At 40.4% G+C, this 14,583-nt stretch overlaps 1 protein-coding gene across 2 annotated transcripts in view; it reads right to left on the bottom strand.

Moving 5' to 3' along the window:
* Positions 1–246: 246 nt before the first annotated feature.
* PSMB9 (proteasome 20S subunit beta 9) overlaps positions 247–14,583 on the bottom strand; it is a 29,526-nt gene continuing 15,189 nt past the window's right edge. The window contains exons 1-6 of one of the 2 annotated variants that reach the window (XM_075834500.1): positions 12,667–12,824; positions 12,408–12,475; positions 12,184–12,315; positions 2,650–2,779; positions 2,019–2,160; positions 247–419 (exon numbers count right to left, since the gene is read on the bottom strand). In XM_075834500.1, coding sequence (XP_075690615.1) covers positions 292–419; positions 2,019–2,160; positions 2,650–2,779; positions 12,184–12,315; positions 12,408–12,475; positions 12,667–12,714 — 648 coding nt within the window. In that variant the 5' untranslated portion in view covers positions 12,715–12,824 and the 3' untranslated portion in view covers positions 247–291. Of the gene's footprint in view, positions 420–2,018; positions 2,161–2,649; positions 2,780–12,183; positions 12,316–12,407; positions 12,476–12,666; positions 12,825–14,583 lie in introns of those variants that run through there. The other variant, XM_075834499.1, reaches the window with a different exon arrangement.

Here is a 14,583-nt window from a genome sequence, read left to right as displayed (position 1 = left end):
CACTTTCTAAATTTCATGTCTGAATGTTTTGAAGTGCGGGAAGAAACCTGAATACTCAGAGGAAACCCCTGGAAACACGAGGAGAACATACACTTTGTGGAGATGTTGTACTTGGTTGGATTTGGACCCAGGACCCCAGCGCTGCAACAGTGCCAACCCCTTAGCTGCCAGACTGCCCACCATGACTGAGGATCCATGGATAACAATAAAAAATATGAATAGATATTTAAGTGAATTTACTCAAAGTAAAGATTTACGGAAATATGTTTATTACATTTGGTGGTAAATTTGCTACAGGTCATAGAAGCGAGGAATGGAGTCCCCACTAATAATGGTCTCCGTTGTCCCATCCTTTGTGACCGTAACCAGATAGATCACACCTCCGCTAGAACCATCTCTACCCATTGCCAGGGACAGAGCTGTGAAGAGAGGAAACAGCACAGAATTATCATTATAGAAATACAATTTCACTAATACAGATCTCTTCTGTGTTTAAAGTGTAGACTTTACTAGTGAGCATGAAGAACCAAGGAGATCGACACTTTCTTATCAGGACACATAGACATAGAAGGGGTCCCCGCTCAGGACCGCACTCTATTGGCCATAGTGGAGAGCTACTGCAAATAGTGGCTTATGGTTTGGGTGACGTGACCAGCGTCGGACTGGGGTTACTTGGACCCACCGGAGGAGATGATTCTAAGGGTCCACCCTACATCTATATAGAACATGTACACCTCCACTTTTCATTTCATCATAGTCCTTGTTATTGTACACACAGGACGTATCATCAATAAGTTCTAATAGTGATGAGCTTAGATGTGATCGGTAACCGCTCGATCCTGACTTTCAGGAACTTGCAGGACCCGCTCACTGAACCCGTCAGTCCTGCTGACCTGACGGATACCGGTTTCAGCACTAGATACAGCTGCTCTGTATACAGAATACAAAGCAGCTGTATCTCAAAAAATAAAAATAATTTTTAATATAAAGTATTCAGAAAGTGGCATCAATCACACTGATACACCTTTTTTAAGAAAAAACAACAACACGTTTTTATAGGTGTACATAGCCTTAAACTGGTGAGCACATTTTCCCAACCCTTCCTTATCCCCACAACCATCTCTACGATTATAAATGTAGGCAAAACAGTGTTTTTCCGCTGGACTCCAAGATGGTTCACACATGGTAGGTTAGGGGCATGACACGTCAGATCATGCGACTCTGGCCTATAGACAACTGACCTCCCTGCCTTGGATTTCTAAAGTCTACTCCAACTGCGCCATTTCCTTCACTCTCATCTCTTGGTGCTGAGGGCTCTTTTGCCTGGTAATGCCCGACTTTGGAATAAAGTTGTAAACAGTTACATGAATTTGTGACCAATGTAACTGGGTGGCTGTTTGCTCTGACTCTGCTTTCTTTCTTACTTCATCATGGCATCATGTTTTTCTCCACCACATGATAATTACTACAACGCATCCCTGCCCTTTGGATGTCTCCTGAGTCCACATCTGACCAGCAATGGTTAAACAGTACATACAACATCATGTACATGGGATGACCGACCTCTATGGGCAGTTATCAATTCTTTGCCTTAGACAAACTCTGGTTCCACTAGGTGGACTTCACAACATCACCTTCCTGCAAAACCCCTCTGGCTGACTACTGAATTTTGGCTGGCGGCACTTCTGGTGCGAGATAGTTATCAAAACAGGTGCAAGAGAAAAAAGAAGCAATTGCCCAAAAGTGTCCTTGAATAATGAGAAGTAGAATGAGAAGTGGAATCTGATTGGTTGACATGGACAACTCTTTCTCTTGCACTAGTTTAGATAAATCTTCCCCAATGTTTCCGCCTCAGAAGTTTCTTAAAGCCGGTAAAGAAAAAGAAAAAACATCTCCTAGAGTCAATGCACCAAAGAGAACTGCACATTTGTTTACATAGTTTATATGTACTTTATTTTTGGATGTAAAAGTGCCTTCTGGTGTGAGGAGACATCTGTAGGTGCCGTTGATTCCCTTACCGTGGATAGCAAATTTTTCGCACTGCTCCTTTGACATGCCAGGTTTAAAAACGGAGTCCACATAACCATATATATATGTGCTGCCAGATCCACCAATAGCAAAAGGTTGCCGTGTTATCATCCCACCCAGCGTCCCGAAGACCTATGGAGCAGACAGATTTAATACAGGACAAACACTGATTTTCTATTCCCACACTGAATATTAAAAGGTTAAAATTATATCAAATATACAACCAAATGACTCTTACTCTTGTGTTAGTTGTCAGTGACATGGTGTTAAGCAGGGTGACAAGTTTCAGTAATGCTATGACATCATCGGTGACTCTGCTGATCAATAGTATCGACTGCTGCCATTGGTTTAAAAGTGACATGCAGGGGGCCCCAGAGCCACATGCAGCTCCCAAGTCACTAGTTGGGGAACACGGATGTACATTAAACCTTAGATCTGGGTTAGAGCCTCCTGACATTCTGCATGTGGCTTCTTGGCTGCTGAGGAGCTGCAGCTTCAATTAATTCCATGGTTGGAACCCAATCACTTGAATACTGGGCTCGGTTGTCACGTGTGAACTTCATTTCCCATGAGTCAGCATCTTTTTTTGCATCATATTTAGGAGCTCACTCGCTCGCTCACCTGTCCTCCATTCTTCTGATCCCAGCCGGCCACAATGAGATGGGCCAGCATCTCTTCCTTGTACTTATAGCTGATCCCCTTCACCAAGTTTGCCGCAGCTAACACTAAAGGAGGAGCTCCCATCTCTACACTGCGTTTGAGGGAAAAGAGAAAATAAATCATATCAATATAAAACTCAGCAATTATGGGACAGCAACAGAAAGGAGTTTAAGGATATTGAAAACCTTTGAACACTTTTTTTTTTAAATGAAACCATGTAATTTAATGTTTAAAGCAACTTTGTAATTTGTTTTTATTAAAAACAATAGTTTTTATTTTTCAGATACAGCTGCTTTGTATCCTGTATACATAGAAGCTGCATCTTGCACTGAAAACCGAATCCGTCAGCGGGACGGACGGCTTCGGTGTCAGCAGGTGCTGCGTGTCTCCCACACGCAGGATTCACCTGCTATCGATCACATCTAAGTTATGAAGAGACACGCAGGACCCGCTGTCACTGAAGCCGGCAGTCCGGCTGATCTGACGGATTCAGATTTCAGCGCCAGATGCAGCGTCTATGTATCCAGGATACATAGAAGCTGTATCACAAAAAGTAAACTTTTTTTTTTTTTTAGGAAATCCAATTACAAAGTTGCATTTAACATTATAATACATTTTTTGGCAAAAAAAAAAAAAAAAAAGTGCTCAAATGTTTCCATAGCCTTTAAAATATTTCTATTGGAAACTTTGTTTACACCTACAATACAGTGCACTTTCAGAAAATACTGTAAATCTTCATTACGTTTCAAGGCTATGGACACCTATGAATCATATTATTATTATTATTATTTTGAATTTTTTTGCATTGCATCTATTATGGGTTAAAAAATATTTTTGTAACTTTGATTTGACCAGAATTTAGCTTACATGGGCATTTAGGATCAGACTGGAGGGGCTGGAGAGTGAGCCGATAGGGAGCCCGTCTGACAGAATTGATAGTGAACGGCATGGAGCAGCTTGCAATGTTAGAATATATGCAGGCCGCATAAGAAAAACACTGCAACATTTTTAACCCCTTCCCGACATACGCCGTATATATACGGCGCTGTCGGGAGGTGGTTCCCGCAAAGCGCCGTATATATACGGCGCAGTGATGGTGCGGGCTCAGAAGCAGAGCCGGCACTATCACTGCGGGGGGACAGCTGTATTATACAGCTGGCACCCTCCTGTAACTGCCAGGACCGGAGCTACTCTCCGATCCGGCAGATTAACCCCTCAGATGCTGCGCTCAATAGAGCGCAGCATCTGATAGGTTTTCACCCGATCGGCAACCCAGTGATGCAATCGCTGGGTTGCTGTGGCAATCGGACGCCAGAAAATGGCGTCCGAGTCTGCCTTGTACGGGAGCCGATGAGGACCCGCCTGCGGCGCGCCCTCATAGGCTTGCTGTCAGTGAATAACTGACAGCGCTAATACACTGCACTATGTATGTAGTGCAGTGTATTAGAGTAGCGATCGGGGCATCAGGCCCTCATGTCCCCTAGTGGGACAAGTAAAAAAAGTAAAAAAAAGTAAATAAAAATGTGGTAAAACAATAAAAACACACACATTTCAAATAAAAATAAAGCTAAACTGACTTTTTTCCCATAGTAAGTATTTTATTATGGGAAAAACCGTAAAAATAAAAAAAACTATACATAATTGGTATCGCCGCGTCCGTAACGACCCAAACTACAAAACTATTATGTAATTTATCCCGCACGGTGAACGCGGTAAAAAAAAAACATGAAAAACAGCGCCAGAATCTTTGTTTTTAGGTCACATCTCCTTCCAAAAAATGCTATAAAAAGTGATCAAAAAGTCACATTTACTCCAAAATAGTACTAATAAAAAACGACAATCCGTGCCGCAAAAAATAATCCCTGACACCGCTTTGTGCACGCAAAAATAATAAAGTTATGGGTCTTAGAATATGGCGACACAGAAAACAAATGATTTTATAAAAAAAGTGATTTTATTGTGCAAAAGCTGCAATACATTAAAAAAACTATATAAATTTGGTATCGCCGTAATCGTATCGACCCGCAGAATAAAGCGAACATGTAATCTAGGGCGCACTGTGGATGCAGAGAAAAAAAAACAATAAAAAACTATTCCAGAATTGCTTGTTTTTGGTAATTTCCTTTACCAAAAAATGAAATAAAAAGTGATCAAAAAGTGGTATGTGTTCTAAAATGATACCAATAAAATCTACAGCCCGTCTCGCAAAAAACAAGCCCGCACACCGCTCAATCAACTGAAAAATAAAAAAGTTACGGCACTAGTAATGCGGTGATGGAAAAACATCTCAATGCGCAGGCCGGAGGGGAACATTCCTGCAGTTTCAGGGCCCTAGTATTTAGGAACTAGGAAAGGGCAGGGACATAGCACATCCGCTGGAAGCGAGGGCGCCCGTATTATACCAGCGCAAAACTTTCCCAGTAATATTTCCCAAACTACGAAGGAGAAAAAGTCCCCAAAAGGTGCAGAGCGTTACAAAGGAGGGATAAGAAAGAAAACCGTTTATCAGTGTGACACCGGCCTGCGCATAACGGATCGCTTCACAGCGTAACACACATCTATGGATAATTGTATTATTTACCCCATGATTATACCCTCCTATTATGCCCTGATATACTCCGCACAGATTACATATGCCACCACATTATAAGCTGAAATACCAGCAAAACCCCAAACAGAACTATTACCAAGCAAAATCCATGTTCAAAATGGCGGTCTTTCCCTTCTTAGCCCTACAGTGTGCCCAAACAGCAATTTATGGCCACAAGTAAGGCATTACCATGCCCGGGAGAACCCGCTTAACAATTTATGGGGTAAGATTCTCTAGGGGCACAACATCTTGTGCGGTGAATGGGCAGATCAGTGGAGAAATTGCAATTTTCACTTTGCACAATCCACTGCGTATTCATTTCTGAAAAACACCTGTGGAGTCTAAATTGTCACTACATCCCTTGATAAATGCCTTTAGGGGTGTAGTTTCTAAAACGGGGTCACTTTTGTTTGGTACATCAGGGGTTTTGCAAATGCAACATGGCATCCGCAACCCATTCCAGCAAAATCTACGCTCCAAAAGATAAATACCGCTCCTTTTCTTCTGAATGCTCCCATATATGTAAACAGTCGATTATAACCACATATGGGGCGTTACCGTACTCGGGAGAAATTACTTTACAAATGTTGGGGTGCTTTTTCTTCTCTATTCCTTGTAAAAATGAAAAATGTGTATCTAAAACTACATCTTGTTGGAAAAAAAAAATATTTTTCATTTTCATGGCTTAATTCTAATTAATTCAGCAAAAAACCTTTGGGATCAAAATTTTCACTATACCCCTAGATGATTCCTCAGGGGGTGCAGTTTCCCAAATGGAGTCACTTTTGGGGTGTTTCCACTGTACTAGTACTACAGGGGCTCAGCAAATATGACAGGACACCCAGAAACCATTCCAAAATCCAAATGGTGCTCCTTCCATTCTGAGCCCTACCGTGTGTCCAAACAGATGTTTGTGACCACATGTGGGGTATTATTTTACTCGGGAGAAGTTGCTTTACAAATGTTGTGGTGCTTTTTCTCCTTCAGTCCTTGTGGAAATGAAAAAAAAATACCTAAACCTACATTTTCTTTGAAAAAATGTAGATTTTCATTTTTACGGCCTAGTTACAATAAGTTCTGTAAAAAACCTGTGGGGTAAAACTGCTCACTCTACCCCTAGATAATTCCCTCATGGGGTGTAGTTTCCAAAATGGGGTCACTTGTTGGGGGTTTCCACTGTTTTGTCCCCTCAGGAGCTTTGCAAATGTGACATGGCCTCCGCAAACCATTCCTGCTAAATTTGAGTTCCAAAAGCCAAATGGCGCACTTTCCCTTCTCAGCCTCGCCGTGTGTCCAAACAGCCGTTTATTACCACATGTGGGGTATTGTTTTACTCGGGAGAAATTTCTTTACAAATTTTATGGTGCTTTTTCTCCTTTAGTCCTTGTGGAAATGAAAAAAAATTAGCTAAACCTACATTTTATTTGAAAAAATGTAGATTTTCATTTTCACAGCCTACTTGCAAAAATTTCTGCAAAAAACCTGTGGGGTCAAAATGCTCACTATACCCTAGATAATTTCCTCAAAGGGTATAGTTTCCAAAATGGGGTCACTTGTGGGGGGTTTCCACTGTTTTTTCACCTCTGGGGCTTTGCAAATGCGACATGGCCTCCGCAAACCATTCCTGCTAAATTTGAGCTCCAAGAGCCAAATGGCGCTCTTTCCCTTCTAAGCCCTGCCGTGTGTCCAAACAACTGTTTATTACCACATGTGGGGTATTGTTTTACTCGGGAGAAATTGCTCTACAAATGTTGTGGTGATTTTTCTACTTTAGTTCTCTTGGAAATGAAAAAAAATTAGCTAAACCTACATTTTATTTGAAAAAATGTAGATTATCATTTTCATGACCTAGTTCCAAAAATTTTTGCAAAAAAACTGGCCGGTCAAAATGCTTGCTACACCCCTAGATAAATTCCTCGAGGGGTATAGTTTCCAAAATGGGGTCACTTGTTGGGGGTTTCCACTGTTTTGTCACCTCAGGGGCTTTGCAAATGCGACATGGCCTCCGCAAACCATTTCTGCTAAATTTGAGCTCCAAGAGCCAAATGGCACACTTTCCATTCTAAGCCCTGCCGTGTGTCCAAACAACCGTTTATTACCACATGTGGGGTACTGTTTTACTCGGGAGAAATTGCTCTACAAATGCTGTGGTGCTTTTTCTACTTTAGTTCTTTTGGAAATGAAAAAAAATTAGCTAAACCTACATTTTATTTGAAAAAATGTAGATTTTCATTTTCATGGCCTAGTTCCAAAAATTTTTGCAAAAAAACTGGCCGGTCAAAATGCTTGCTACACCCCTAGATAAATTCTTCGAGGGGTGTAGTTTCCCAAATAAGGTCACTTTTGGGGGGTTTCCACTGTTTTAGTTCCACTAGACCTGTTCAAAGCTGACATGGTGCCTAAAATATATTCTAATAAAAAGGAGGCCCAAAATCCACTAGGTGCTCCTTTGCTTCTGAGGCCGGTGCTTCAGTCCAGTAGCACGCTACGGCCACATGTGGGATATTTCCTAAAACTGCAGAACCTGGGCAATAAATATTGAGTTGCATTTCTTGGGTAAAACCTTCTGTGGTACAAAAAAAATGGATTCAAAATGAATTTCTGGAAAAAAATAATGAACTTTGTAAATTTCACCTCTACTTTGCCTTAATTCCTGCGCAATGTCTAAAGGGTTAAGAAACTTTCTAAATGCTGTTTTGAATACTTTGATGGGTGCAGTTTTTAAAATGGGGTGACTTATTGGCGGTTTCTAATATCTAAGGACCTCAAAGCCACTTCACAACTGAACTGGCCCCTGTAAAAATAGCATTTTGAAATTTTCTTGAAAATGTGAGAAATTGCTGCTAAAGTTCTAAACCTTGTAACGTCCTAGAAAAATAAAATGATGTTCAAAAAACGATGCCAATCTAAAGTAGACATATGGGTGATGTTAGTTAGCAACATTTTTGTGTGGTATAACTGCCTGTCTTACAAGCAGATGCATTTAAATTGAGAAAAATGTTAATTTTTGCAATTTTTCGCTACATTTTGGTGTTTTTCACAATAAATACTGAATGTATCGGGCAAATTTTGCCAGTAACATAAAGTCCAATGTGTCACGAGAAAACAATCTCGGAATCGCTTGGATAGGTAAAAGCATTCCGGAGTTATTACCACATAAATTGAAACATGTCAGATTTGAAAAATGAGGCTCTGTCAGGAAGGTCAAAAGTGGCCAAAGAGGGAAGGGGTTAATAAAAAACAATTACAACAATTTTTATATGCGTTAATAGCTTTTAAAGGGGTTTTCCAATTTTATGTAAATACAGCTTAATTATTGAATAATAAAATGTTCAGAAAATGTCTAATATACCGAGTATATTATACTGAAATTCATCAAACTATTTTCAGAAGACCTGCTTGCTGTAGGTGAATGTAGACATTATTATTTACATTCAGAAGCTGAAACCCTGTTCTAATGATTAACTGCTTGTTACTAAAGAGATCTCCGATACACCGTGATTGGACATAATAAAAAGGAATGTTTCCACTCATTGACAGCAAGCACATACACGATAAGCCATAACATTAAAACCATCTGACTAATATCGTGTACACCGCGCCTATGCAGCCCCACAAGCAGAAACCTTTGATGCTCTGCATATTCTGATCACTTTTTATTATAACGAGCAGTAAAATTTTCAGCAATTTGTGCTACAGTAGCTCCTCTGTGGGATCAGACCAGACGGGCCAGCCTTCACTGCCCACGCGCATCAATGAGCCTCATGCGCCCATAGCCCTCTCACCAGTTGTTTTTCCGTGGAGCAGGTACTAACCACTACACACCAGGATCACCCCACAAGACCTGACGTTTTGGAGATGCTCTGACCCAGTCGTCTACACATCACAACTTGTCTCTTGTCACAGTCGCTCAGATTCTTACACTTCCCATTTTTACGTCTTTCAACACATCAACTTCCAGAACTGACAGATCACTTGCTGCTTAATATATCTCAGCCCTTGCCAGTCACCATTATAATGAGATAATAAATGTTATTTACTTCACCGGTCAATGGTTTTACTGCTATGACTGAATGGTGTATATTGAATATGGTGAAAATTAATGTACAGAATATACATTTCTTTTTTTTAAAACTTACGTGTTTTTACTAAACATTTTCCATTTACAACATGTAACGAAAGGGAAAAGGGGGAGCGGATACGGTACAGGGTTGATTGGAACAGTGATTAACAATGTTCATTTGATCATCATCCATCATGGATCCACTAAGAAAAGAGGCGGTATAAGATGGCACAGAACATACAATCCCAACTCCACCGAAGATATGTAGATGAAGTCAGGCTAAGTCAAGGTGTATTTGTTTCTGAAACCAAACAGGCGGTTGGAAATATTGCTAGACAATGCCTTTGGTCTGGGTCTGGATTTGGTCATCATTTAGCTTTGCCTGGTTAATTAGGGCAGAGAACTTTTCCTGGGCTTATATATATATCTTAGGCCTGGATTACTCAGGTGCTTGTTATACTGTTTCTGGCATGTGCTAAACTCTTTCCAGATTCTGGTTGGTGACTTTGTTCTTGTGTTTGTTTGTACTGTGGGACCTGTTAGTCCTCTGAGAGATCTAGTTTTTGTATAGTGGTTTTATGTGTATCCTGAGATCAGTAGCTCCACTGGTTTGTTTGCCTTTCCTTTGTGTTTGGTCTGCTGCCAAGCTGTTGTCTTACCCTTCTGTGCGACAGTATTCAGATAGGATCAGTGAGTACTGTTAATTCTTATACACTGTCTATTCATCTGTTTACTGCTTGTATAATATCTGCCATCCACTCCAATTATGCATCGTCTCCATCTTCTGCTACCTTCAGTATTCGGTTCCGCTTATCCACTGGTGAGTTACATGTGCCTTTTGTTTTCTGTGTGGTAGATATGTAATAAAACTCTCCTATGTCTCAAAGAATCGTTTCATCGTTTGTTCTTTATGAAGCGATGCTTCTACCCAATCCATTTTCAGGAGAAAAGATAATTTCTCCAAAAATAATTTGTAGTGAGGAGCTGGGGGCTGTAGCCACACTTGTAAGATTGATTTTACTATTTCTGCCCAAATAAAATGAAAACGTTTTCGCACTCCTGGGGAACAATGGTATTGATCAGTGTTCATGTAGCCAAATATTGCCCATAAAGGTTCAATAGGTGTAAAATTAGTAAGATTATCCAAAGTATATTTACGGACATTTTCCCAAAAGTGTGTGATTACAGGACAGGCACATAAACCGTGGTAGAGGTTCACACCTATTTCCCCACATTTAAAAAAAGTTAGAGGAATCATTGATATGGGGGGTTTCAGTATGAACAAATTTTAAGCCTCATCTCTAGAAAGCGCTCAGATGCCAAACATTTATGCGCCCGGTCCATGGCCACCAGCAGTGTCTGATAGGTCAGAATTGAGTCATCTCTTTCCCATCTTACTAATGGAATTTGAGAACAAGAATTTCCCATGTTACTAATGGAGTTTGAGAGCAAGAATAATCCAAGGAAAGACAGAGAAGCAGGTCATTTTTAGTAATGCGTTCCTTAAGTAGAATATTTGCGGGGTAGAAAATTAAAAAAACAGCGATTCCTCCATTGTTTTTTGCGCTTAGATTTTACGGAATTCACTGTGCAATTAAAACAACATGTTAACTTTATTCTGCGGGTCAATACGATTACCGCGATACCAAATACATATAGTTTTTTCCATATTTTACTAGTTTTACATATAAAATAAAATTTATTTTGTGTCGCCAAATTCTGAGAGCCATAACTTTTTTATTTTTCAGTCGATTAAGTGGTATGAGGGCTTATTTCTTGCGGGATAAGCCGTAGTTTTTAATAATACCATTTTGGTGTACATGTGACGTTTTGATCACTTTTTATTTCATTTTTTGTGGGAGATGAGGTGACCAAAAAATAGAGATTCTGGCGGTTTTTGTTTTTTTTACGGCGTTCACCGTGCGGGTTAAATAATGATATATTGTAATAGTTCAGACTTTTACGGATGTGGCGATACCAATTATGTTTATTTTTATTTTTTTACTATGCTCTAGGGGGAAAATGGGAAAAGATTTTTTTTTGAACTTTTAATTTTTTTAAAAATGTTTTCATAAAAAACCAACTTTATTTGACAAATGTTTACTTTTTTTTTTATTAGTCCCCCTTGGGGACTTCAACCAGCAATCGTTAGATCACTTGCACTATATACTGCAATACTAATGTATTGCATTATATCCTAACGGACGCAGCGCTTAATAGTAGCACAAAGATGGCGGACCCGGGGGCCTTCATTAGGCCCCCAGGCAGCCATAGCAACCATCGTCCCCCCCCCCCCGTGTTTGCATTGCGGGGGGGGGGGCGCGATGAGCTGTTAGAGGGGGTCACCCCCTCTTTCTAACTATTTAAATGCCGCGGTCGCTATCGACCGCGGCATTTAACGAGTTAAACATGCAGCCGACACCCGCATCGTATGGAGCGGGTTCACTTCGTATGGATACATCAAATGTTGGGAAGGGGTTAAAGGCTGTATAACCCCCGGCTGCTGATGCCATTGTTTGATGTAAAGTTTATCCTTTCTTGAAAATCTTCAATAAAAATTATTGAAACATTAAAGGCTATGAAAACTTTTGGGGGGTATTTTTTTCTTTAATAAATGTACAAATTTATTGATTAAAAAAAAAACATATTTGTAATTTACTTTTATTAAGAATTGTGTTTACTTTCCGACATGCAGCTTCTATGCGTTCACGGATTACCTATATTGTATGAAAGCCAATATATGAATTATAAAAATATATTAAAATAGAAATTATAAATACAAATGGATTAAAAATAGAGAAGAATGGGTTAGTTAATTGATGTCCCCCCTCCCACCACTAACCTGTGCACCTCCATGTAGTAATGTACCATGTCTGCCATTGCCTGGGCATCCGCGGCCGAGCCTGACAGAGCGCATAGTATCTTCTCATGGACAGGAGCCAGTTTATTAAATACTCGATTCACCACAGCCTCTCTGTAGAAGGAGGAGAAGATGCAAAGAGTCTGAGACACCTGAGACGTCAGAGACAAGGACGTATCACAGATACAGATGGAGGAACTACGCACCCAGCGGACACCCTGGAGTCCGATCCAATGACAACTCCTCCATCAAACTCCACGGCAATGATTGTCGTCTGAAAAGACACAGACACTGGTGATGTAACCATACAGGTATTATAATTATCACATTATTTACAGGCCGTATGCACACGACCATATTGTGAATCCATACTCATTCCGTGTTGTAAGGAGTTAATGGAAGCCCCTTATTGAAATTAACAATAATGAGGGCACAAGGTGTTAATGGAACCGCCATGTTATTAACCTGTTTTCCTTTTATTTGACATGTTCCCTCATGGGTCACTTGGTGCATGAGTACGTTATCTGCCTGGATACAGCTGACGTTTCCTGATTGGTCAGTTTGAATTTTTGGCGGGAATCTGAGCCATAGATTCACTTGGAGCTTATTGGTTAACTGTTACACAGGACACTAGAATGTTCTCTAAATTCTGCCTGGTTACAACTGGGTTTGAAGGAGAGTCCCTGATTGGTCTGTTTGAATTTATGGCGGGCTTTTAAACTATATCATCACTGGATTTACCTCAGAGATGTCTTTGCAGCACCACCACAGCATTGAGCCCCTATTTTATGAATCTCCCAGTTTTGTCACATGCTTATTAGAGGGTGGGTCATCCAGCTTCATTGCCGGGTGTTTTTGATTATTTCGTTATTGTTGTTTATATATGGTTTTGGAGCTCTAGATTGTGCGGCTGAGCTCCAAATTTTGTTAATTTGTTTAAATTTATGTAACTTCTAATAAAGCACAGCAGCTAAATATTTATCCAAAATGGTGCTGTTTATTGTTTTTATTATTACTACTTTATTATGATGTTTTTATATAAGGCTTCGTTCACATTTGCATCAGGGCTCCTCCGTTCATGGGTTCTGTCAGGGGAACCCAATGGAGGTTTTCATGCCTCCCCGTGTCCCTACATTTTACACAGAGATTTGTTTTACACATTTAGGGTATGTTCACAAGGCCTATTTACGGACGTAAATCGGGCGTTTTTGCCCCGAATTACGCCCGAAAATAGCGCCTCAATAGCGCTGACAAACATCTGCCCATTGAAAGCAATGGGCAGACGTTTGTCTGTTCACACGAGGCGTATATTTACGCGCCGCTGTCAAATGACGGCGCGTAAATAGACGCCCGCGTAGAAGAAGTGACCTGTCACTTCTTTGGCCGTAATTGGAGCCGCTATTCATTGACTCCAATGAATAGCAGCGCTAATTACGGCCGTAATTGACGCGGCGTTCAAGCACCTGCACATGCCGGTACGGCTGAAATTACGAGGATGTTTTCAGGCTGAAACATCCCCGTAATTTCAGCCGTTACGGACCCCCGCCGTGTGAACATACCCTGAATGTGCTGCACTACAAAATGGAGATGGATCTGTGAGAAGCAGATGGGTATTTGGGTACCATATTGACTACTATTTTTTAGCCTTAGGGCCTGTCCACATCAGCGTTGGCTTTCTGTTCCAGGGTTCCGTCTGAGGTTTCCGTCGGATGAACCCCTCAACGGAAAGTCAAGCGGAAACCTTAGCATCCGTTTGCATCGCCTTTGATATCAATGGTGACGGAAACATTATTAATGGTTTCCGTTTGTCACCATTCCGGCAGGTTTCCGTTTTTTCGACAATCAATAGCGCAGTCGACTGTGTCAATCCTTCCATTATACTGTTCTCTGTGTAGGTGTCACTCCTGGTTTGGATTCACACATCGCATATTTGTTGCAGAATTTGATGCAGATTCCAGAAGTGGTTTCAAAAAGAATGATAAATACGGTACAGCCGTGTGAAAAACGCCTTAAACTATAGACACATTAATGTCTGTTATTGGGGGACGAATTATATTTTTTAATGGCACCATTTTTGAGGTTCGTGTCATTTACTGAAAATATTTTATTTGTTTTTTAGGTGGAAATGCAAAAAAAAAAGATCAATTCTGCAATTCTTCTGACGTCGTTTACTGTGCAGTATAATGTTAACTTGTTTGCGGGTCAAAATGATTATGGCAATACCAAATTTATATATATTTTTTATTTATTTTTTTACTACTTTTGAGCAATAAAAACTCTTTTGAAAGGAAATCTAATTTTCCATATTCTGAGAACCATAACTTTTTTATTTTTCCATCGAGAAAGCTGTGTGAGGTCTGTAGAGGGATGAGCTGCAGTTTT

This window comes from Rhinoderma darwinii, chromosome 8, assembly GCF_050947455.1.
Source record: "Rhinoderma darwinii isolate aRhiDar2 chromosome 8, aRhiDar2.hap1, whole genome shotgun sequence".
Lineage (NCBI taxonomy): Eukaryota > Metazoa > Chordata > Amphibia > Anura > Rhinodermatidae > Rhinoderma > Rhinoderma darwinii.
The sequence above is the reverse complement of the archived record's forward strand: the minus strand, read 5'-3'. Positions and strand labels throughout refer to the sequence as shown.